General features: G+C 41.1%; 1 protein-coding gene across 1 annotated transcript; it reads left to right on the forward strand.

Annotated features, from left to right (window-relative positions):
* Nucleotides 1–9,251: 9,251 nt before the first annotated feature.
* On the forward strand, nucleotides 9,252–20,646 carry wnt5a (wingless-type MMTV integration site family, member 5a). The gene is made up of 5 exons (XM_079226739.1): nucleotides 9,252–9,621; nucleotides 12,579–12,728; nucleotides 14,732–14,979; nucleotides 17,866–18,158; nucleotides 18,721–20,646. The coding sequence occupies exons 2-5, from the start codon at nucleotides 12,592–12,594 to the stop codon at nucleotides 19,177–19,179; spliced, it is 1,137 nt and encodes a 378-aa protein (XP_079082865.1). The 5' UTR covers nucleotides 9,252–9,621; nucleotides 12,579–12,591; the 3' UTR covers nucleotides 19,180–20,646.
* Nucleotides 20,647–24,418: the final 3,772 nt, after the last annotated feature.

Raw genomic sequence — 24,418 nt, forward strand, 5'->3', positions numbered from 1 at the left:
TCTTTCCAGATGGAGGTGAGATAGGGCCTCAGAGGCCCGGACCCCCGCAGACACTGAGAGCATGGAGGCCTCCACTGATTTCCTACCTGATGGAGGTGCTTTAATGTGGGCTCCGGTTTCACTTGTCTCCCCTGTCTGGCTGGGCCTGCGCTATGGTGTCAGGATGCAGGCACGTTCAGGGCTCTTCGGCCTGGATTCTGATGGGGCGCTGCTGCTCCACTTCGAGGTAGCTCCAGGTCAAGGTGTTGTTATTGGATACAAACTCCCCAAGGGCCCCTAGCTATTCTTGCAAGGAAAAATAGGTGCAATAGTGGGTTGTATACACAGCCATACAGGCACTCACAGGCAGACTTTGACACACATGCAGCTGGCCCACAGTAGAGCTCTTGACATTTTTCCCAATAACATAAACACTGCCACTCATCCTGTGCTCAGAGTTAGAGAGGAAAAACTACTGTGATAAGGCACAAAAAAAACTTGACAAGGTAAATGAGTGAGATTAGTCAGAAACTTCTGAGCGCTAAATGAGACAGATCAAGAGAGACAGAGTGGGGGATGAAGAGGAGAGAGGAATTTGGGAGCAGAGAGAATTCCATGCACCTTTTATTGTTGTTGCGCAAACTGGTATTTAAGACATGCACGGACATTTAGGACTTTTATGAACATAGTTTCTTTTTCGCCCCAAGTTAAAAATGAATATTTAAAGATGTCCCACTAGAACACTTTTTCCACCTATACCACTCAGATGCTTGTGCCTTTGCATTTGTGTGCTTGAATTGCAACATTCATGTTATATTTTTATTTCAAACAGACATGCATTTGTGTTTGTGCAGGGCTGCTTGTGTCTGTACACAACTTTAGAAGTAGGCTCTGCAGATTCCACCAATGTCATTTGTGCATTGGCAAAACCTTGGCTGGACTCAGAAAACTCATCACCATTCCACAGAGAGTCCTCTATCATTCCTCACAGGATTAGAAAGAAAAAAGAGGGAGAGGGAGAGAGTTCAAGGGAGGGATTGCTCGTTTACCTTTTGATGCTGGCACAGATGCTACTATGATTTAGTTGAAATAATAGAAGTTTAAACATTGATACCAGTGTCCATCAGTGTCTATCTCTGTCTCCGTTAATTCTAAACCAGATGTCAAGTTGACGCGGCACAAGGAGACAATGCACACTAGTGGAGCAGCGTTTGAATGGGAACACAGCTCAGAAATAGCACATGTGAAGCATGCACTGTGTCTGACTCACAGATGCGCCCTGCTTCTCCATGGGAGTTTAATGAGTTTGATACATGAGATATTTCTTTTCATCAACAGTCAACTCCACCTAGTGGTGTTTGTACTGAACAGATTTCTGGCTGCAGCGAGGAATGAACTGCAATAAAGGAAACGTTACACCGGCAATTGTTAATCTGTACAGAGTCACTTTACACTGAGCTTGCTGGAGAAGGGAGGATCTTAGGTTTGGCCTATGAAGCCCACAAAGGCTACAAACTGGACTGGTAAAGTTGCTTCTGAGATCTGGCTCAATGCTTTTGTGGTATCGGCTGTTCTTTGCTAGAGAGCAGTTACCGACTGTGTTAGTAAATCTCCTCAGCACCTCTTGGCCTGGCATCTGTGAGGCTTGCTCACACTTGCTTCCACCCAGCATGTGTTTGCTCATATGAAGGAAATTATGTAATTAGCCTTTGAGGGATTGTTTTCTTTCACTCTTTACCCCTCTCAGTCTTTCTTTCCCTCCTTTTTGCTCTCTCTCTCTCTCTCTCTCTCTCTCTCTCTCTGTCTCTCTCTCTCTCTCTCTCTCTAGTCCTTTGACAGCAAGAGATGGTTAATCTGAACCACACCCTACTGTAGCTCGCCTCCTTCATTAATTGCCAGGAACCATCAGTGGAGGAAAATGGGCTCCTGTCATACAGATCTTAACTGAAGAGCAGCTTTGTTTAACATCAATGGCAAAGCTTTGAAAGGTGTATAAGGGAGTGGAGATGGAAATGTCGGGTGTGCAGGAGGTTGTGTCGGGCCGGGTTGTGTGCTGGGAGATGGGTGCAGGGGTACACACGGGCAGCATCAGGGGGAGGAAAACCTGGCATTTTGCTCTCTAATTCCAGCCGGCCTGGAGGCCTGGAGCGCTAAGAAGGGCCTCACTGTTGCTCTCTGGATCAGCCAGGTATTGCTTACATAAAAAGCAAGTGAAAACAGCTGTAGGGATAATTAGCTTGATTCTCCATTACATGCCATGAGGGCCAATAACTAAAAAATGGAGTTTTGTTTGGGTTAGAGCTGCAGTCCCAACCAGGAGGAAGTTGTAAAAGTCAGGCTGAAAAAAAGAAAGAGAGGAAAAAAAGGAGAAATTTGGGAAGAAAGGGTGAGCTCTTGAAGCAATTGTTGCCGAGGAGATGTTCTCTCTTCTTGGGGTAGTTGATGTAGGCCATATTTTTACGGTTTCTAAAGGGCTCTGGTTTCAAAATGACTGGATGGGCATGTGTAGATCTTTTTTTTTTTTCCATCCATTTAATATATATTAAATGGATACGTTTTAGGAGCTGCACCAAATGTTAAGTGCTTTTTTCTTTTTTATCCAATTTTCTGTAATGGATTACACTGCATTGCAATGGAGCAATAGAGATGCTGTATGTTTTTTTTCTTTTCATCATCAATGAGCATGTTGAATCCCCATTACACCTGCATACAATTAATCACACATAAAAAAACAGTAATTTGTTTTTGTCATGGTTTTTCTTGCAAGACATTTTGACAAAACTGCTTTTCATCCAATCGTCTTTTCCAAGGTTAAAAAAAAAGAAATTCTTCAGTTACATGATATGTGGTCACATACTAGGCATGTGACCACAGAAAATATGATGTATTGACAAAGACTCTCAACAAAAATAAATATGTATGACTGCGTAGACAGAACAGTGAAATAACATTGCTGTCTCTCTGTATTTCACCCAAATAATTGCCCCTTCACCACCAAATGGCTTGTTTTACGTAACTCCTCTTGGTAGAGTGAAATAGGGGGGGGGGGGGGTACTTTGTATCTTGAATCGTTGTACTCAGAATTAAATTTGGTGGATTTCTCTTTTTTTCTGTCAGAGTGAAAATACACCAACCACAGCGTTATTCCAAGTGTAAGAGCAGCACTTTAACATTGCAAGGATCCATTTAACAGGCAGTTTATATTAGTAGCACTTAAAGACAAGAAGGGATTCAGTCGCTCACATCCAGACTCTTTATACCCAATCCTCAGGACAAAGACAGCTAGTCAAACAGAAGGACAGACTAGTAGGTTTAGGGAAATATTTCAGGTGGACTAATAAAATAGACCGAAATATCTCAGATATAAAGCCTCATTTGGATTGTCCACTTGAAAGGACTTCGATCTACTGTGTTGTGTATGTAGACACAGAATACTGGTCACAAAATGAACATAGTTTAAATAACAAGATAACAGGCAATAGAAATTGGTTTTCACCTCAACTAGCCCTCTGTTTCTGCAGAGGGCATTTGTACATTTTGATAAATTAATCATTTCCTGTCTCCAGACACAGGCTAAACCAGTATTAATATGAGAAAGTGTTCACCCTGTCTGATCCCACCATCAAGCACAATGAGAGTGGAGGAGTGGGAAGGAGGATGAGGGTTACGCAGGGAGTAGAAGATAGGAATGGTTGATTTGGAGTTAGAAGGAGATGATGGCTAAGTGCTGTAAGAGGGAAATTATATTTTGCAGTTTAAAGGTAAACAATTTTTTAAAGACAGTGCACCCAGTTGTGATCTGAAAAACAACCTCAAAAGAGACAAAAATACATATATTCATATGTGTGAATAAAGCCATTATGAAATGGGGCTTTTATCCCCCTTCTAAACCTACTTTAAGGGAAGTGGCTCTAAGTGATAATGGAAGGGTTGCGTCTGATCCATTGAAGTGAGTGTCAAGTGTTAATGTTTTAGTTTTATCAGGAGCCGTTCCGATGAAAATCCAGGTCTCGGTTTGAATATTACAGTGCAATTCATCACATTCGTACTCATACAGTCCTTATGCAGCCAAACTGCTGCACGCTGATAGTGTCTGTTTGATAAATGGAGTCTTCATGTGTTTTTTCCCCACTCTGTGGCAAACGTGCATGCTGCTATTCAGTCATATTCTACTTATGTAAGAATTGTATTTGACTCGGAAACAGAAACAGTCACTAGTGTTACCTCGCCAAGCTGGAGTTGATGCCATAGAGTTCTTGAACTTATCCATCTTGGGGTTGTAGCTTTATAATGGCGGATATAATATGCTTTGCTTTGTCACATGTTTCTGAAGCGGCCATAATTATTCCTACAGATGCAGAACTCACACTCAGGAGGCTACAATTCCATATGATTTTAACAATCTGTCACAACATGCTGACATGTAAAATAATCATAGGCCGATAAGCGTACACACATTCATGACCACATAGCGACACACGCTTCCTCATTAACAACATGAACACGTCACATGTGAGTTTGTGTAGTGAATGCGTCTGTTGTGTGGCAGTATTGAGGTGTTGAGAGAGAGAAGAAAGAGGAGCGGTCTTCAAACACATCCACAGGCAGGTCGTTCTCTCCATTATGCCCTACCAGGGGCCATATTTATTGATTCGCTGGCCCTAAAATCATTAATTTAAGTGCAGACGACGGTGGTGAAGAAACCTGAGAATGGCTTCCAACACACATCCACAAATTCACACACAAGCATGTACAGGCGCAGACACACATTTGGTCACATTTGGTCAGATTTAAATGCCAGCGGGTTTATGCGCACACACACACACACACACACACACACACACACACACACACACACACACACACACACACACACAAACACACACACACACACACACACACACACACACACACACACACACACACACACACACATACACACACAGACGTTGCATAACAAATGATGGTACTTTAATTGCTGTGCATGTTTATTTACTCTTGGCCATAATGGATGGTCCTTCTCTGCCTGGCAGCCAATCAGAGGGAGACAGGAAAAGTGTGAGCAGCCCTGCAGAGCTGGACACTTTCCATACAATTTGACATTCCTCTTTATACATAACACACTAACCTAAGATGCTACCACTAAATTCTGGTAATCCCCTTACATTCAAGATTTTTAGGTCAAATCATCTCCATCAAAACATGTTCCCCAACTTTACGTGTGAATGTATTTGGTCCCCGACAAACACAGTTGGTATTAAAGTTCTATCACCATGCCCTCGCTGAGTGACTGATGGTAACGTCTTCAGTGATTGGTAGTTATTTTGTGGCCTGTTTGCTCAGCCAATGAGGCGCCCCCAGCAAGCTAGACATACATCATTGTTTCTTTTTTTTCCACAACCTAACCCTAAGGAAAGAAGTGAGTTGTTGCTGACTGCTGTGCAACCTGAATAACAGACACATTCCAAAAGTTTTTTTTTTTTTATTAATGAGCACTTGATGTTTGGGCTGCTGCCAACTGCCTTTAGAGCATTCTTAAGGACCTCTGGGGGCTCACCAGACAGTTCGAGGAAGAAAATGGTTAACCTAAAGTTAAGAAAAAAACTAAATATCTACACTGGACCAAAGCATGTATTTGTCTATAAGCAATGTAATGTTGTGATGTAACCTATTAGACATTTTAAAAGCAACCTAAGATATTTGGCTAGATGATGCATCTTCATATACCTGTGTAGCCATTGCATTTCCTTCTTTGTGGTTGACCTCTCATACTGATTATTCTTTTCTTTTTTCCACAGCTTCTTGTAGAGCCAGGTACCAAGAGGTTCAAGAGCTTCAACTGCAAGCCTACACACTGAACCGGCCTATAATTCCCCACCATCATGATCACCAGACATGCATATAAGCATACATATATGGACAATCTCAGCGTTCAGCCGGTCAGAGATTGTACCATCTTACCGATGAAGGTCCCTCACAGCACCATCTGTCATCAGTGTGGAGCTACAAGGTATTGGCAAGCGGCCTTCATTTCCCTAGCTGTTTTCAATAGACTGTGAGCTAGATTGATTTTTACAGTACTGCGGTGCTACAGAGTTCTGGCTTCACATCAACCGGCAATCACTCCACCACTGTCGACTACTGGTGTGGCGAAGCTGAGCCAGTGGAACTAGCCGTAAACCCATGCCAATCCTGGACTGGTTAATGATGGCATGAATGTGTTTGCTTCTGCAGCTAAATATCAGACGTTTGTAAATAAAACAACATGGACCTCAAAATCCACAATCCACAGAAACCTTCTCAATGTACCGTGCCAAAGGAGACAACCCTGTCTGCTGAAACAAATGACTGAAATGGGACTGCATCTGAATCATTCGGGCTACCCGGTAAACCGCCCTAGTTACTCATTTCTTTGACTATCTCCCACTTCCTGCTGAGAGATCAACAAGAAAAAGGCGAATTTGGGCTTACAGATGCCCCATCAAAACAGTTTGAGGATCAGCTTTCTCTAAAATCTGGACCCTTGTTAACAGGGAGGGAATCACAGCTGATCTCAAATCAGCCAGCTTACTGTAAGAACAGTCTGTTTATACATTTCTCCTTGTGTTCTTTTAGCCTGCTGTGCATTTGTTTAATGAACCAATATCATGTTATTAGCTTTTCTACATCCAAAAGAGTTTTGAGTGCCACTCTTCTTTTTTTGAAGTTTTAACAGCTGTGTGTGACTTATTACGCAATGAGTGATGTATTATTTTGTTGTCTATTTGTTGATCCTGTGAATCTGGGTGACGAGTCTGTTTATTATGAAGTGACTTGCATTTTAAAGCACTGCGTCATTACTTTTTTTTCACTGTACTGGAGGTTGATGAGGACGGACAGTGCTGTGTTTTGATTCAACAGTATAACCGTGTTTCCATTTGGCCCCTTACCTAACATGTACATTTTTGTACAGTGTGTGTGCATGTGTGTGTGGTTTCACGCTGCTCTCATGTTTGTGATGACTGTGAAAGTTTGAGGGGTAACAGCATTCACTCTTGACTTGTTCTACAGTGTTTTGCAGTGGTCAGCTGGTTTCTTTTGTTTGAATAAAAGTTCTTTTCACAAGAACTGCAACATGTGTTTTTATCAGAAAGACAATAATGTGTATCTACAGTGTTATTGGTAAATTTGAGTGCAACAATGGGTATTTTCACAAGATTAAAGTTTCACCGCCACTAATGGCAACTACAACAATAGGCTCTTGCACTGCCCAAGAAAGAATTCTCCCCAGTTTTCAAGGTCTACCAATTCTCTCTTTCTCTCTCTCATAAACTCAGCCAGATGTTGCCCAGTTTTCTTCCTAGGGGAACGTGGGGGGATGGAGGAGGGAGGGGTAGTGAGGCATGGTGAGGGATCAGAAATGTGGCTGAGCATGTTTTAAGTGGTCTTTGACGCAGTCGCAGCCTCCAGCATCCACAACGGTAACATTAGCTGGGAACAGAACTTTTGCTAGATTTGCAGGCACTTCACACTCATTCTGCCACAGGTATTCACAGCCACACGAAGAGTTACATTCCTAAAGGAGATATACACTGTGTAAAAATGTGACAAATTGATGGCTCTCACAGAAGGATTTTTGAGTAATTTTGAAACATGTTTGGGGCCGAAATGAGCAATAACTTTATTACTGATCCCTTTTTATTATCCCAGACCATTTATGTAGCAGAATTAAGTTTGTCATGTGCAAATCTGTTTTGCTTTATGTCCATATTTACATTTATGTTCTTCCTTCTTTCAAGTAAAGGATGAGGGACTCAAACTGCTTTGAATTAGGCCCATATCAGAGCTATACAACTGCACCTGACTAAGAAGATTAGTATCATAAGAATGTCTAAATGAATGCATTTTTCCATCTTCTCCCTTTATCACCGGCGGCAAGTCCTTATTTTGGGCATGTAGCCAGACATTCAGGTGACCCCTTCCATTAATTTCAGCATTGTTTTACTGACTGTTATTCTATCTCTATTTCCTCAATCCAGATGAAATTCTGTCCAGTGCAATTGCATATAACACAGATTTCACCCTTGGATGCCTTCAGTTTGCACAGAGTGAGCAATCGACAATGACACAGGTGAAACTATTAAACACTTTGGCCTCTGACACTCATCATCGGGTTCATTGAAAAATATAGAACTGTAAGCCGAGGGATTCCTGCAGCATGTTTTCAGATAATGCACCATAAAATAATAATTACTGTAATGACCCTAATGCTCACAGGCCTTCAGGTGATGAGAGCAGCCTGTATAAGCACACGATCTGGACCTGCTTGTCTTGATTTTACTGAGTGGCAACTCGATCTGCTGCCAGTGAAAATCCTAACTCTGCTCTGGTATGGACAGGGTAATAGCCTCTGGTGCTTTATAAGTTTATTTTAGGTAATAGAGAAGCTTGTTTTGTTACAGCCTGTTCCGCCCTGCTCTCTCTCTCTCTCTCTCTCTCTCTCTCTCTCTCTCTCTCTCTCTCTCTCTCTCTCTCTCTCGCCTTGTTTCTTGAAAGTCGGCGACTGGTAGAAGAAGAAGAAAAAGACGATTTGAGAGGAGAAATGTGAAGCGCATGCGCCATCTGAAGGTTTTGCGCCTCGCATCCGAGCTGCAGTGTGCTAGTTTGTGAGAGGAGGCGACTGAAGCAGGTGAGAGAAAGAGAGAAAAGCAGAGAGTATCGGTGATACTTTTCTGCACTGCAGCACACACAGACACACACGTGCGGTGTGGAAGGACGACAGACTCGGAGCCTCAGCAAAGCCGCTGTTGTTCACACGCTGTGCTCTTTTCCTCCCCCTGGCACCGTGCGCGCTCGCCAAGCCGCACTGTTTGGAGATAGTCCGCGCGGAAAGTTTTTTTTGGAGCATACTGTCTGGAGCCGATTAATTGTGCCATCTGTTTTGTTTTGTCTTTTTTGCGAGGCGGATGACTTACTTTTTTGCATGTGAACTCTTTTAAGTCGAGCAGTGGGATTGTCAAAGTCTGTTTTTGCACATAATGGAAGGTAAATTGACAAGTCGTTTGTGGCGAGGTTCACCGTGTGGATCTTTCGGCAGGTAAAACGCGCTATGCCCTGGGCGTGTGAGCGGCTGGATTTGATGTCTATAACCATATTTTTCATGTTTTTGGTTTGACATAGTCTAGATATAATCTTGGACAGTTTTTTTTTACTTGGATAGGGACTGTTAAAGTAGGCCGCTTTCAATTAGAAGAGAATCGACATCCGACTTTTCCGCCAGTGGGGTTGCCGTAGATGGTTGTATTTTTTTAATAGTAAACGCAAAGTTTGTTTATTTGTTAAAGGAACTGCTAATTTCCTTCCTTACACGATCTTTGGACATTGTTTTATCCCTCTAACCCGTTTGGCGCACGGAGCGCATGCATTCAACACTAGTTGGGCGTCCGTGTTCACCAACACACCAAGCTGAAGACCTCCTAGCTTTAGCGTTGCGCTTTCTTCACCCCAACCAAGCACTTTCCAAGACATCCGGATAAAACGACAAGACTTGTCTTCACTGCCGCGGAAAAGGACTTCTTAAATCCACCTGGCCTGCTCTGGGATTATTGGTTTGATATCGTCTTCAGAAAGTGGATTACAACTTCTAACGGGCTGTGCTCCCTGGTGAGTAGCCGCTATAGGTCTTCTGCTTCACTTTTTTTTTTTTTTTTTCTCCATCAAGCTGCAGTTTCTTTAAGAGTGGGACATGCGTGTTTCTGTGGGACCTTTTTCGACTGATATTGGTTATTGGATGTGGACAAAAATACATGCCAGATGTGAATTGTGAAATATCCTCTCACTGCATCGGCTGTGACCAATATAGCAATGCCATGTTGGGCAAATACTTTTTTTGTTTGTTAAACCTTTATAAATGCAAAATAATAGTCTGCTCTCTGTTTCCATTGTTAACGGTCTCCATTTAAAGTGAGGCAATGCGCTTTGTGCTGCTTCTCCTCATCAAATCCTTGTACCTGGCTCCCTCTCCTGGTTTTTTCAAACAACAGGCAGGAAAAGAGACTAATTCTTTGCGCTATTAAATGCGTATAATATTTCACTAATTAGTCAGTAAATTAGGGTACAATGCAGCTTGAGAAATGGTGACGTTGTAAATCAAAATGCTCAATGGATTGCATGTTTTCCCCTACACATCCATACTCTCCCAAAAACACAATTATTTGTCCCCATGCACATTATCCCAAATCTTTTTTTTTTAATCAGTCCATTCCGTAAACCCAGTCACTTAAAAAAGAATAGTCATCATTAAGATATTTCATAATTTGACCCTCACAGCACCCTAATGCTTTCCCTCCACATTTTCTCAATACTTTGTTGCTAACATAATTCAATTACTATTAGGATTAATTGTCAGGATATTTTAGATAATGTTGGTCAGAGAAAAACAAAAGTGAGAAAAGACACGGGCCCAAATTTGACCAAATAATTCCGGAATATTTTTTCTCGTTTAATAAACGTAAGGCTACGGGTCTTTCTTAAACTCTCAGGTTTAATGTTAATCCATGGAAGTCTCATATGGCTTTTACAATAGCCTCTTCAATGATCCATTGCAACAGGAGCATCCGATGTTTTATCATCCTGACAACGTTATTCTAATTTCTCTATTCCGGACCAATTTGATGCCACTTTTATTGACAACAATCAGCGAGGTAGTCGTTATTCATCCAAGTCCCGATGAATATTTCGCGGGGCCATGGAGCGCACAATCTACGCATCTTGCAGGGATAGTCTCCAAGAATGTATATATTAAAAATATCAATATTAAAGTAGTGTATAGTGATGAATAGTTGTAGCACTGAAATGAGTTGCGCAGTATTGGCCAACGAATATTAATTAGAAAATAAAAGAGTTGTGTCTCTGTTAAATTTAATAATGACTGTTCTCGACTCTGATTGGCTGAGACTCTTTTATAAATTGTGAGATAATTGCATGCACCTGTGGCATCATGACGGCACATTTGAATAATGCATATGTGCAATAAAAAAGGTGTCACCGCAGCTGCGAGTTACTCCTAATCAAGTCTCTTGCCACAAACTAGTATTTAATTGTAAAACTTAATTATCTGTAAATACATATATTTTGAAATGTGCTTCCTGGCACCCTTAACGAGTCCAATTATTTGGTTTAAAATCTGCATAAAACCGCCGCCCTCTGATTATTGCTTTAATTTATGTGGAAGAAGTTTAAGGAACATAACCTCACTAACTATTACTGAAGCAGCGCACAAACTGAAAGCACATGCTCGTGTGTGTGAGCGCGTGCGTACGCTGGGTGAGTGATGGTGAACTTGGCCTTGCCTTTAATGAGTATTAGGCAGGCCCAGGTCTCCACGACTCAACCTTGGAAAATAACGCAGCGTGACAAATTAGAGCTGCTTGAGTCCCAACGTTCACACACGGCCCAACTGGACGGCTGGCACATCAGGTTAACTCAATTTAGAGCTAATTATTTATTAAAATGTTCTCCTTATAGAAGCCAAACTATATCACCAAAAGCCACGCAGTTGCCTGCAGATAATTGACATGTTTTCCTTTTTTAAATTCCTTGTAGTTTTTGTTAGGCAACAGGCTACCATCCGCCGCTGACGTGGCTCGTTTCAGTCTGACCCACAGTCAATTAATAATTATGACAAATTATTTCAATACAAATATTGACCAACATGACCATTATTTTCCAAATTTTATATTTAATAGCCTTAATAGGATCACAGTTCTCGTGAAGGAAACTAGAGAAACACAATTTGTCTTTTTTATTTCCAAGTTTTTATGGGCCTAAATATTCCAGTTAAGTCCTAATTAGATGTGTTCAAGTAACACAATCTTATAATAAGTGCATTCTTATTATTAGATGTGTTCAAGTATCACAATATTATAATAAGTGCATTCGTATTTCCCAAGGATGTTTCTTATTTACATAACTAAACCACATTGGCCCTTTTCACCAGGAACAAATAAAAAAAAACATGGTTTGCCATCTATGAAAATAAACCAGTATGGAATAAAGAAATCACACAATGTGTTGTATTCTAAGACCATGTTTTAGACTGTATTCACTAACCACCTTTGTATAAAAAAATGCAATCATAATTGTGTATGAAAATTGAGACGATTTAGGTTTGACTCTTATGTCAACAATAAATGCCCATGTAAAATGGATTCAAGATAAAGTACACGCACACAGTCTGACTAGGGCTCTGTAAGTCTCTCTGCATTTGTGAGTCTCTTCCTCTGACTAAAGTGAATTGTCAGGAATGTGTCTCTGCGGTTTCATGGTCATTGTGTCTTCTCTGGCTGCATGTCTATCAGTCTTGTGTGATTCACACTCAGACCTGCTGCCAAATGACTGCTGTGCTGTGCCACTGATGGCCTCAGGGCTCTCATCTCACGCACACATGGTGCTGTTTGCATGTAAAAAAAAGTTATCTATTGCATTCCCTCCATACATTTTGAAATATGTCAAAGATATCTGTCTCTGTCTTTTTCTGTGTTATGCACAATAAACTGTGTGTAAAATAAACACCCAGGCAGGCAGACTGACAGGCCTCCTTTTTCTCTGTCCTCCTTTAGATCAAACGGCAGTATGAACCTGGGGCTGGGCTGTTTGTATCGGCCGGTTTGCTGGCCCTTTGGCAGCCTGTTGGACTCCAGGCACTGTGTCTTTGCCGTCACACTCCTCACACTCCTCATGCAGGTAGTGGTGGAGGCCAACTCATGGTGGTATGCATTCATTTTCTCTCCATATGTACCATATTTTTAGTTTGTCTTAAACTTGGGTCACGATGCGTCTACTACTTGTGTCATGGCCAGGGGAGATTGTCAGCTTTCAAAGGGGATTTTCATAGATGAGTCACATTTGTAAATGGCTTAGCTAAAAGACAAAGATTTAGTGTAATAATGATTTTTTTTTTTTTTTTTTTTAAAGTGAAACTAAGTAAAAGATGAATACAAAAACTTAGCGTAAATTTTGTGTGTGTGCGCGCGCTAAGTAAGCCTCCTCAGCTTCAGTTGCACCACATATGAAGTAACACAACATGCTGACAGTAGCACATTAGCTTTTCAGGAAGGACCTTTTTCTCTCCCTTATTTTCTTTCTTCTCATATTGCCAAACCAAAATTATGAATATTATAGAAAACATAGAATGTTGTGGGTTATGCGTCGGCGTCCAAATATGTGCAAACACGAACACCGTGTGTGACTGTACACAAGTACGTGTGTGTGTGTGCATTTGTGTGTAGACACACATCCTACTGCCATTAGAAAAGCCTGTATTTGAGCACGCTGCACTTAAACACGCAGCGTACCTCTGAGAGGGGAACACACTGTTTACCAGTCGCCATAGAGGCCCTACTTACAGCAAATCACAACTCATTACATCCTGTGGCTGTTTCTGCATTCGTCTCTAATTGTGCACTTGTGTATAATTGTCTATCCCAACTTAAGTGCTTGTAGAGGAACATAACACGGAGCATTTACAGTAAACCCAAACACAGATATAAATTATAATTTAAACTATTCACTTGAAGAGGATTTATACAGATACACATATTTTAATGGGCTCAGCTCGGTAGGCGACTACTGTAAAGTTCGAAAAATGAGTTGGATCACCACCCTTTGGAAAGCTGAGTTTGGAGCACAAACTGTGTGTGTCTTTCAGTTTCCTCTCTGAGAGCACACACAGGTGTGACTGATTTAGTGTGTGTGTGTGTGTGTGTGTGTGTGTGTGAGAGAGAGAGAGAGACAGACAGTGACAGTCTGCATGTCTGTGTGTATGTTTTTTTTGTTTTTTTTTGTATTTATGTGCATATGTTATGTGTATTCAGTGTGTGTGTGTTCCCTCGCTGGCTGCTGACTTTCCCCAGTCGATCAGGTTACACTTGGAGCTAATTGTCTTTCTCTTAGGGCTCAGGGATGGGCTGCTCTAATTGTCCTGTAGCCTGGAACCAGATGCTCATACTCGTGTTCCTCTCTCTCTGTTTCAACCATTTGTCCATGTCTTTCTCTCTCTTCCAGTCTATTTGTATTTATTTTTCTTTCTCTAATAAATATTTGTATTCCATGTTCCAGTCAAATTTGACTGAAACTGTGGTTTGAAAAAAAAACATAATTTTTAGTTATGCCAGTTATTCACATCTTTTATTTTTTGGCAAATGCTAGACACCTTTGCCTCCAAATGCCTCTGAACACTTTTTAAATGAAACACACTTTAAGGTGAGACATCAATTTTGATTGAACTCATAGAAGTAATATATGACCTGTGATGAGGGACCACTGCAGGCTTGATTGGCGTAGAAGAGATTGTAAATTTCTGCTTTAAGACTAAATACAAAAACAGTGTTTGTCAGATTTTCTTTATTTTGCCTCTTTTCATTTTTTATTCTCTTTATTTTCCTCTACTTTTACTTTCAGTTCTCTTCAACATTGTCCTTTTTCCCTCTTCGACTCTTCTTTTGCTTCGTTTGTCTATGCTTCCATGTTCTTGGTCTTGGCACGAGTTAAAATCCAGTGTTATGAAGAGCCAAGAGTCGATAGGGTTTTGCTCCATTCAATAAAAGACTGCACCTCATTTCACTGATAACCATCGCTTGACCCATGTCGAGGAGAAACTAATCGAGTGAAATGAGCTGTTGATTGGGAATGTTTGGCTTAAAAACGTGCATACATTTGTGGCAAATTGGCAAATGAGTGAAAACAACTGCCTTATGTGGCTCCCCTCATCCAGGTCTCTGGCTATGAACCCTTTACTGATCCCAGAGGCCTACATCATCGGTGCCCAGCCTCTGTGCAGCCAGCTGGTGGGCCTGTCACAGGGCCAGAAGAAGCTGTGCCAGCTTTACCAGGACCACATGCAGTACATCGGTGAAGGTGCCAAAACAGGCATCAGAGAGTGCCAGTACCAGTTCAGACATCGGCGGTGGAACTGCAGTACGGTGGACAACTCATCTGTTTTTGGACGGGTCATGCAAATAGGTGAGAAATGGATCAAATGTGTACAAAAAAGGCATGTGTATATACTCAGAAACATGTACTTAAGCACAAACAAGCAGATTCAAACACCTGTGTTCACAAATACTAACATTCAGTGTTATTTAGAATCTGTACATTCCATGTCTTTCCTTTCTTTATTCTCTCTCAATTGACCCTCTTTTGTCTGTTTGGGAAAGTGTGTGTGTGTGTGTGTGTGAAATATATGGGGCTGTTGATTCTCAGCAGCTGTGTGGAGGGAATAGTTGGTGGGTGAGGTTGCTGGATAAATCACATGTCGCTTTGGCCTGCTAAACCAGCTCCCGACATGAAGCAAGAGGGAGGCAGAGAATCTGCTTCTCCTCTGATGAATGGGACACAATCTAATCTAGTTTAAAACACACACATATGCACACACTGTAGAGCTGGACTGTTGCTGCCCTGTATTTACAAGTAATGGGAGTGCAATAAGTGTGTGCACCAATATATCAACTTGTCAGAGATTAAACTGTGTGTGTGTGTGTGTGTGTGTGTGTGTGTGTGTGTGTGTGTACATGCAGTGTGCTCAGATCTCTTATAGAAAGTTCAAGAGCTTAACAATCCTCTCCTAGTAATCCCCACTCTTGGATCCTGTCATTTAACATGGTTTGTTTTAGTTTTCTTTGGATGTGGGCCTTCACCTCAGGGGCTAATGTAAAGGTGGTTTACCGTTTATTGATCATAACTATCCATCTGAATTGTATGACGCTATACAATGTCAGTTATGTGATCATAGCAGGGTCACCGCAAGCTTGACTGAATAGTAGCTAAAGTCAGCTCTTGCGTTGCTTACATTTTGGGATTCTTTCACATTACTCTAAAGTAACACATGTAGAGGGGTCTGCATTTGGTTCATGTTGGTACTCTTTAAATTATGAGTTTAGCCAAAAGTCTTTAAAAAAGCCAAAATAAACACATTTCTTACCTACAATAGATTATGGGATATCCATCTCTGATATTTCTGCTCTCATACCAATGCAAATGATGGAATACATGGTGACTGGAATTTTGTTTGTGGTGTTCACAGCTTTAAGAATAACCTTTTTAATGGGCTCAACAGTGACCTGTCTTTCCAGTAATGATATTCCCATTTCTCTGGATAATCCACAAAACACACTGTTAACCGTTTTATGACTATTTTCAGCAAGTAGTTCCACTGAAAACACACAAGGTCTGTCGATGTTCACAACTAACCAGGACATCGTTTTTGGAAAGGGACGTTGTCTGTGAACTTTTTTAATTTGTACGTTGTGAGCACCAAAACCAAAATTCCAGTCACTTACATCATATTAGGGCAGTGGGGAAAAGTTTGAGATGAATATCTCAAAACAGTCTATTTATAGATGCCACTGGAGGTAAATGCTAATGCATTTTTTTTAAATAACTTTTTCAATGATTTTTATTTTTTAAATTTCCGTAAACCGACCCTTTTAATTTGCTGTACTTGTTGTGAGCATACTCTTGGTGAGTCTGTGTCTCTGGCTCTGCTGACTCCCTCTCCACAGATCAGTCTTCATAGAAACCTCATCAGCAGCCGCTCACCCATTCCTCTTCTCCCTCCCGACATTGCTTCCATCTCAGCCCACTCTGGGCCAAGTAAACATGTCCTCCCCTTTATGGCTGTCTATCTGAAAGCCTGTCGTACTGTCTGTCTGTCTGTCTGCAGGCGGAGGACACTGCTGGTGATTTATAGCTGAGCTCCAGGGGGTGCTGGCGTGGTTGGGTTCAGGCCCTCCACTGCCTGGCTTGGCTAGCTCCAGGGTGGGGTACAGGATGAGGGAGGCAGCAGTGTGTGGGACGACAGTTTGTCTTTCCACAGGTCCACTATTAAGCCAATATCCTTGGGGTGGATTAAACGTCGTGCTAGACTAATACATTCCCCACTCTCTCTGATCACCACTGCTCCTGCCAGAATTTCCCACCTGAATATCTTTCAGACTTTCCAAAAAGTTTATTTATTAATCTTTTATTTTCTCTGTCATTGACTTTTCCCACCTTTTTTTTTTCTTGTTATAGTTGTATAGTGCATGCGTGTTTCTTTTTTTGTCTTCACTGTCTTTTTCTTGACTTATCTCTTCAGACGTCTTGTCTTTCTCCTCCCTCATCTCCCGTCCTTTTCCCATATGTTATTGTCATTATAACACACTCTCTAATGGTTTGGCCCAGCAGGTATATGAGCTGTGCATTATTATTTCGTAGCAGCCCTCGTCTTCAATGTCAACACACAGCCTAATAGTTTGGTCGGCTGTTTGTTTTCCTTTTGTTTATCTCCTCATTTAGTCTTTTTCTTCTAGTCGCTGGCTTTGTACAGAGGTAGTAATGGATTGGTGTTAGCAAAGACTGCTTGTGTGTATTTTTTGTTCTTACGACTTCCTATTTCTTCTCTCTATAGGAGAAATGTGAGGGTAGAAACAGTGGGAGTTAATGAGCAATGGCTCCAGGATTGATCAGTCATGACAGAATTTGTCACTTTCAATTTTAGTGAATTGGCAGCTGCTTGTTAAGTAGCATCTCTGTCACTGGAGGGCGCCCTCTTCTCTCTGGCTAAAGCCCAATAACAGCAAACCAGATTCCAACATTCAAGATGTTGGTGATGAGGAACATGCAGCTCTTGGTTAAAGTGCGCTGTAATCGTGAATGTATGTCAATGCTGTCATGCGACATCACATCTCATAACACTGTACAAATTATTAAAGCGGAATGATAGTGACACACATCGGGATAAAATAAATGTATAACGAACAAAAATGGAAGCAGCGGATAGATGTGCCAAATGATAAAGTGTATTTCTCATTTACTCTTGTTTCATATTGTGTCAAATGTGACACTATATTCCTATTTGTGCGTCTGCAGGCAGCCGAGAAACGGCATTCACCTATGCTATTAGCGCAGCGGGGGTGGTGAACGCAGTGAGCCGCGCCTGCAGAGAGGGGGAGCTCTCCAGCTGTGGGTGCAGCCGTGCGGCTCGCCCCAAAGACTTACCGCGAGACTGGCTGTGGGGCGGCTGCGGAGACAATCTCAACTACGGCTACAGGTTCTCCAAGGAGTTTGTGGATGCACGTGAGAGGGAGAAGAGCTACCCTAAAGGCTCATATGAGAGCGCCCGGCTGATGATGAATATTCACAATAACGAGGCTGGAAGGAGGGTATGACACTATATAACCCATATGCATAGACACACACGTACACACCCACAAAGATCTGAAGATGTCGTCAGATAAGAAGCAGGCAGACGGATATTAACTACAGGCCCTGAGACCAACCAGTGATAGAAAGAGCAAGAGGAGTTTGAAGTGAGACAATCCAGGTCATTTAGATGGTCTCAGCTGATCATCTGTGTAACAACTATGTCAGCTCTCCCCTCCTAAGGTTTTGATCTGTGGGGAGATGAACGCACCACTTGTTGTTTTTTTCCACCTCAAAAGAATTGTAACGCTGTTGCCAGGCTGTTCTCTTTCAAGTAGGACAAATGAGTGGACGATATTTGACTTAACATACCATTGGAGACATGGACAGGATCATTTTGTTCTTTATGGCAATGTGGTGCCTTGTGAGATCATGAGCAGTGTATTTATGCATAGAGGTATTAGATACTTGAAGAATGTGTTGCTTGGACATTTATCTGCAGTTTACCACACAAGAATAAATGTTTTTAAGTTCTTCATCTGGTTATTAACCCATTCATTTCTTTTCTATCCCCTCCTTCAGACGGTGTCAGACCTGGCCAATGTGTCCTGCAAGTGCCATGGGGTATCAGGCTCCTGCAGCCTGAAGACTTGCTGGCTGCAACTAGCTGACTTTCGCAAGGTGGGCGAAACACTGAAGGAAAAGTACGACAGCTCTACTTCCATGAAGCTCAACTCGCGTGGAAAGCTGGTGCAGAAGCACAGCAATTTTAATGCTCCCACGAGCCACGACCTGGTGTACATCGAGTCCAGTCCGGACTACTGCCTGAAGAACCAAAGCACAGGCTCCTTGGGCACGGTGGGGCGCCTTTGCAACAAGACCTCGGAAGGCATGGATGGCTGTGAGCTGATGTGCTGCGGCCGCGGTTACGACCAGTACAAGGCCCAGATAGTGGAGCGCTGCCACTGCAAGTTCCACTGGTGCTGCTATGTCAAGTGCAAGCGCTGCACCAAAATTGTAGACCAATTCGTCTGCAAGTGAGAAGAAGAGTGTTGCCTGTGTGTTTGCTTGCAGACGATGGGCATCCATCCGTCTGTATACGTGAGCAAAGGAGTTGAACACGGAGAAAGAATGGAAGAAGAAAGAAACTATATAAATTATATTTATAGAGTTAAACAATTATGCCATTACAAAAAGACTGACTTTTTTTCCCCCAAAAAAAATCTTGTCTTCAGAAACTGAGAGTATCGTGAAATATTTATTTTGAGATTATGTTTTATTTTGGCCCAGTCATCACCAGCTGATTTTAACCCTATCAAGTGCCTAAAACTGTCTGGAAATCTCCCCGCACCCATTTTATTTTTTTTTATATCAGAAAGTACAGTTGTCCTTGTCAGATGGGTCACACTGATTGTGAAATTGGATTGTGCTTCCTATTTCCTAAGAGTAGTGTTTGATATATGTGGCATAGTTGACGAAGGGGTCCTGGTTTGTTGTTTGAGAGTGACTGTGTTGAGAGGACAATGTGTGCTGTAGTGTATGGATGTGATGTCATGGGCCCAGTCCCAAACCAGCCTTCACATCCTCACAGAAGTCTACTCGTCCCCTCTCACCACATGTAGAGTAAGGAACACTGTTGGTCCATACGAGTCCTTGGAGTACAATAAGAGGACTGTTTTGGGGATTGGGCCATTTATTAAGCTCTCCCAGAAGCCTTAGAGTTCCCCAGGTGCTGCAACAAGCCCTCCACCATTATGCACTTTGATACAGAGGCTTAAACCTGTCTGTGCGTGTCTGTTCAGCTGTCTTTTTTTTTTATTATTTTTTTTTACAGTGCATCAGCAAATATATCAATATTATAGCCTACATTCTTTTCCATATTAATTCAGATTATCCATTTAACATTATTCTACAATACTTAATATGGTTTGAATATATATGGGCAATGTTGTGGTTACAGTGGTGAAATATTCCATGCTTTGTGTATATAGTATGTCTATCCAACCAATCAGTAAACTGTATTTATTTTTCTTTAACGAGATCCTCCTCTAAGCTTAAAACAGAAAAGCATCATCTCCGTCATAGAGTAACAGTCAATCAATAGTTGGACATCCTCAAGTCACTGCTTGAAGTCACTTTTTTAAAATTGTGTTCTCACTAATGTGGCTCCTCACTGTTTATGTAAAGGGAAATGCACCTTATTGATTCAACACACAAATTATTTCTTCTCACTCATGTTCAGCTTTACTGTAACACAAATACACTTGTATATCACAGATAACGTTCAGATTTTTATCAACACAGATTTCCTGTACCACTCATTTAACTGCTAACTATCCCTGTGATGATTCTCAATAGACAAATATTTCTACCAATCCAAATATGTATATTTATAAGCTTCTCCATGAATTTGAGGTTTGTTAAACGTAATGTGTTATAGCTGATATTTTGTTACTTTTTACAAATTGGCTCAATGCTCTACTTTGTTTCAATAAATATCAAATGTAAAACCAGCAGAGAAGTATTTACTCACAATATTTGTTAAAATCGTGTTTGTCTGTGCCAAATTATTTGAATGACTAACCCTTTGCTTTCTACTTATAGACAAGTTTATCTGCTTGAAATTGTGTCTCTTTTAGTAGAGATGTAGAGATTTGATCTCTTATTCGATTCAATCATATTTTTCTCCTATATATTTCTTTTGAAAACATTCAGGTTTTTTCCTTGTAAATTCATTCCTTCAGTCTCATCACCCATGGCCAAATTTAGTGACAGAACCCACGTTGGATGACAGCAGTTTTAGGCGTCTAGTGAACAAAGACGAGGAGAGTTTTCTTGAGCGCTTTGGAAGATGGCCTGAAGATTGGGTGTCTCTCAGGGGATGGTTGAGGTTGCGTTGTAAGCGCCCCTCAACAATCCAACGGCAGTGGATAAGTTTATAGAATGATAAATCATATTGTGTCAGGGGAATAGGAAGAGGGGGGTTTTCAAAGTGGACGGAACGGGGCTTTCTGGAAGACGACTGGGCTTTGTCAGACTGCTGGAGCTCACGAGGAGACGCAGAGAACAAGAGAAGATTGGGGAATGAGAAACTAGGGATTACATGAGCGCTGGATGAGAGGGGAGTAATAAGAAAAAGGAGAGGCTCGAGGGAGCAGAGCAGAGAGAAAGTGCTTTCAGGAAAGTGGAGTTGAAAGACTGCCATTACAGTGTAAATGATCCTGACATTGACTAATATTTACATTGGGGAAAATGATACTGACGTTAGGAGTACATCCCACATATGATCCTGTGAATTGGCCCCCATGTGCGACAGTGCACTTGCACACAGTGTGTTCCATCATGTGTTTACATTTCTGATTAGTGAGGCCAATAAGGAAAAGCAGGAGAGAATGATATAAAGTTTGCAAGGAGTGAGAAAGTGTGAAAAGGTTTTATATGAGAAAAGGGAAGAAAAAAAAGATTTAAAGAATTGTTTTTACATTTTTAAACCTTCTGTCAACAGACGGGTTTATAAGGATATGAAATCAACCTTCAACTTTGTTATGTACCTGAAAGTGAGAAACTACTTGCACGTGCTGGATGAGGCTCCTTGGGTGTCAGATTGAGTGACTGACTGCATACCAGCAGGACTCATCCAGCAATAGCATAAACAGAAATCCAGGTGCACAGCAGGCTGATTCACCAGCCAGAGGAAACCTGACACCCTCAGGTGCACAGGTATGACACTCAGAGGAAGAGGCACGGACACTTCCAAATGTTCAAACAAAATTCTTGGACATATGATCTTGGCAGACCTTTCTCCACCTGCCATTTTCTCCACTCCCACCTACAGTTTGACACATAATGCTGGCAACTGTATAAATATTTATGCACCATTTCTGCAGAGAACTTTTTATTTTTTGGGCTGTGGTCACAGGGTGATAAGGTTGTGATTTAGGTTTTGCACGCACAATTAAGCATTCACCGCAATGGCAGTTAGTGGCTTCACAAATGCACACCCACTAAGGAAAGGAGGTGCTCAGCAGATATTTTAAGCTGGTGTAAACCTTAGCATCTCTTTGTTGCTTTATAGTTTGCACTTTATAAGAAAAAGCAGCCTGTATAAATGAGCTTTGCTCCAAGTTGCTCTCATTCTCTTAATGTTTTATTCTCTCTCACTCGTAGAAAACAAACGGAAACAAATGTTTTCAAAAATGTTTTCCCCAAAGGTAACATTGATGGTTTCATTTTTTAAAATGTTGAAATATGCAAATACCTCAAGCATTTATCACACGTTAAATACTTGTTTGGATTTGTGTGCATGCATGTGTTTTTGCATTCAAGTGATAATTATAATAATGAATGGACCAGACGGGATAAAGACAGAGGTTCACCAGGCATAGCAAGTGGTTTTACTCTATTCTTCTTCCAGTGCCTTAACATTTTTCAGAACTATTACGTGACATGTTTTGTTTTCCTAAAACAAAGCAGCTAGTTGATATAAGGCAACCCACCTCTGTTGAAGCCAGATCTTTTGGCAACATCTTTGTAGATCCAAAAATATTTTGTTGATTCCGTTCCTGCACTGGAAATGGCTGAACTAATGTCCTAACTGCAATATATAAGGCTGCACATAATGATGTAATACATTTACACCACATTTTACCATCCGTGAAACAAAACCTCAGCTTGAACTCTGGCATATGAGTCGCCCTTGAATTCTGGTGCAAATGTTAGTTGTCTTACTCCTATTCAAAACACCACATCAAACCATGACTCGACCTTGAGTTCTGTAAAACTGTCACTGCAGAAAACATCTACAAATGCATAAAAACACTATCGATCAGTGCTGGCCAGCTTTGTACTCTAAAGCCTCATAAAACAGAATACATAAGCTGTCAGGGCAACAGCTCTGGCAAAGCTCATCTAAGCCAAAGTGGAGCTGTTCCATTCCCTTGCTCTTACTGTAAAACGCTCAAAAAACGACAACAGGGCCAAAAAAAGAGTCCTCCGCAGAGCTACATTTAGAGCTATTTGGGATTGTGGTCGTGTGTTTTAGAGAAAGAGGGCAGGACACCGCACTGTGACGTCGCAAACAGTCTGGACTGGATCAGAGAGACGGGTCGGTGCCACAGAGTTACCGACTCCCCCTTCTCTCACTGCCAATTCTATCCCAGTGTCCCCCCAGAAACCACTTGCACCACAAGTTGTTTCAATGGGGCACAACGCTGGCTGAAAATAGAAAGGTTATACATATGGGTCACAATTTCTCAATGTGCATGACTGAGGCGTTTGTTTTTTGTTTGCGTGTGTGCGTGCGTGCAGCACTGGAAAAGCATAGTATACTGTTGTGCATCTTGCCTTATTGATCACAGATGTGGAAACGTGATTCACCTTCATAGGACAGTAAAGGATTGCAATGTGTTACTTGGCTTAAACAGCATACAGAATGACCATAACGTTTTTCTTTGTTTTATTCGATTCTCATTTTAATACATTTTACAGGATAAAAAAAATGTCAAAGCCATAAATAATTACAATAACACATTTCATAAAAATGTAACATCTAATATGTATTAGTCTGCCATAAAACAACATGTAAAAAGTCATAGCACAGTATGAGAGATGTTATTAAAAAAAATCATGGTATTGTATATCACAGAAAATGTCTTAGTGTATGTATGCCATTCAGATTTCTCTAGAAAATGTCATACATAATACAAATAAAAAAACGAAAGTGTCACACTATAGAGTGGGACAAATCAAGTCTTAAATAACATGTCATGAAGCTATAAAGATAAGTCATGAATAGTATGCAAAACAAAATAAAACATAATACAGTAAGTTATAATAATATAATTAGATAGATAGATAGATGCTTTATTCATCCCCAAGGGAAATTTGTTTGTTACAATAGCAGGTTACAGACACAAAAATAAAAATAACAAAGATGAAATATATATACAGCAAAACGCAATATGTAACGAAAATGAAACAGCAGAGAGTATTCATTTAGGAAATTCAATTTAAACACTAGAGAAAGTGCAAAAATGCAAAGTATGTGTGGTGTAGTGTACATGAAGTGTGCAATTAGAAAAGTTATTGTATAAAATGCCATACAACTTTCATAAAGAAATGTGAAATAGTATATCATGAAAATGTCTTAAAGACGTCAGTAAAGTATGGCATATGAAATTTTAGAAACACATCAACACATATATAGTATACCACAAAACATGGCATCATACTATTTGTATGGCATGAAAACATGTCAAAGTATGCCATTAAAGCTGTCATG

The sequence above is a fragment of the Taurulus bubalis genome (assembly GCF_910589615.1).
Source record: "Taurulus bubalis genome assembly, chromosome: 11".
Lineage (NCBI taxonomy): Eukaryota > Metazoa > Chordata > Actinopteri > Perciformes > Cottidae > Taurulus > Taurulus bubalis.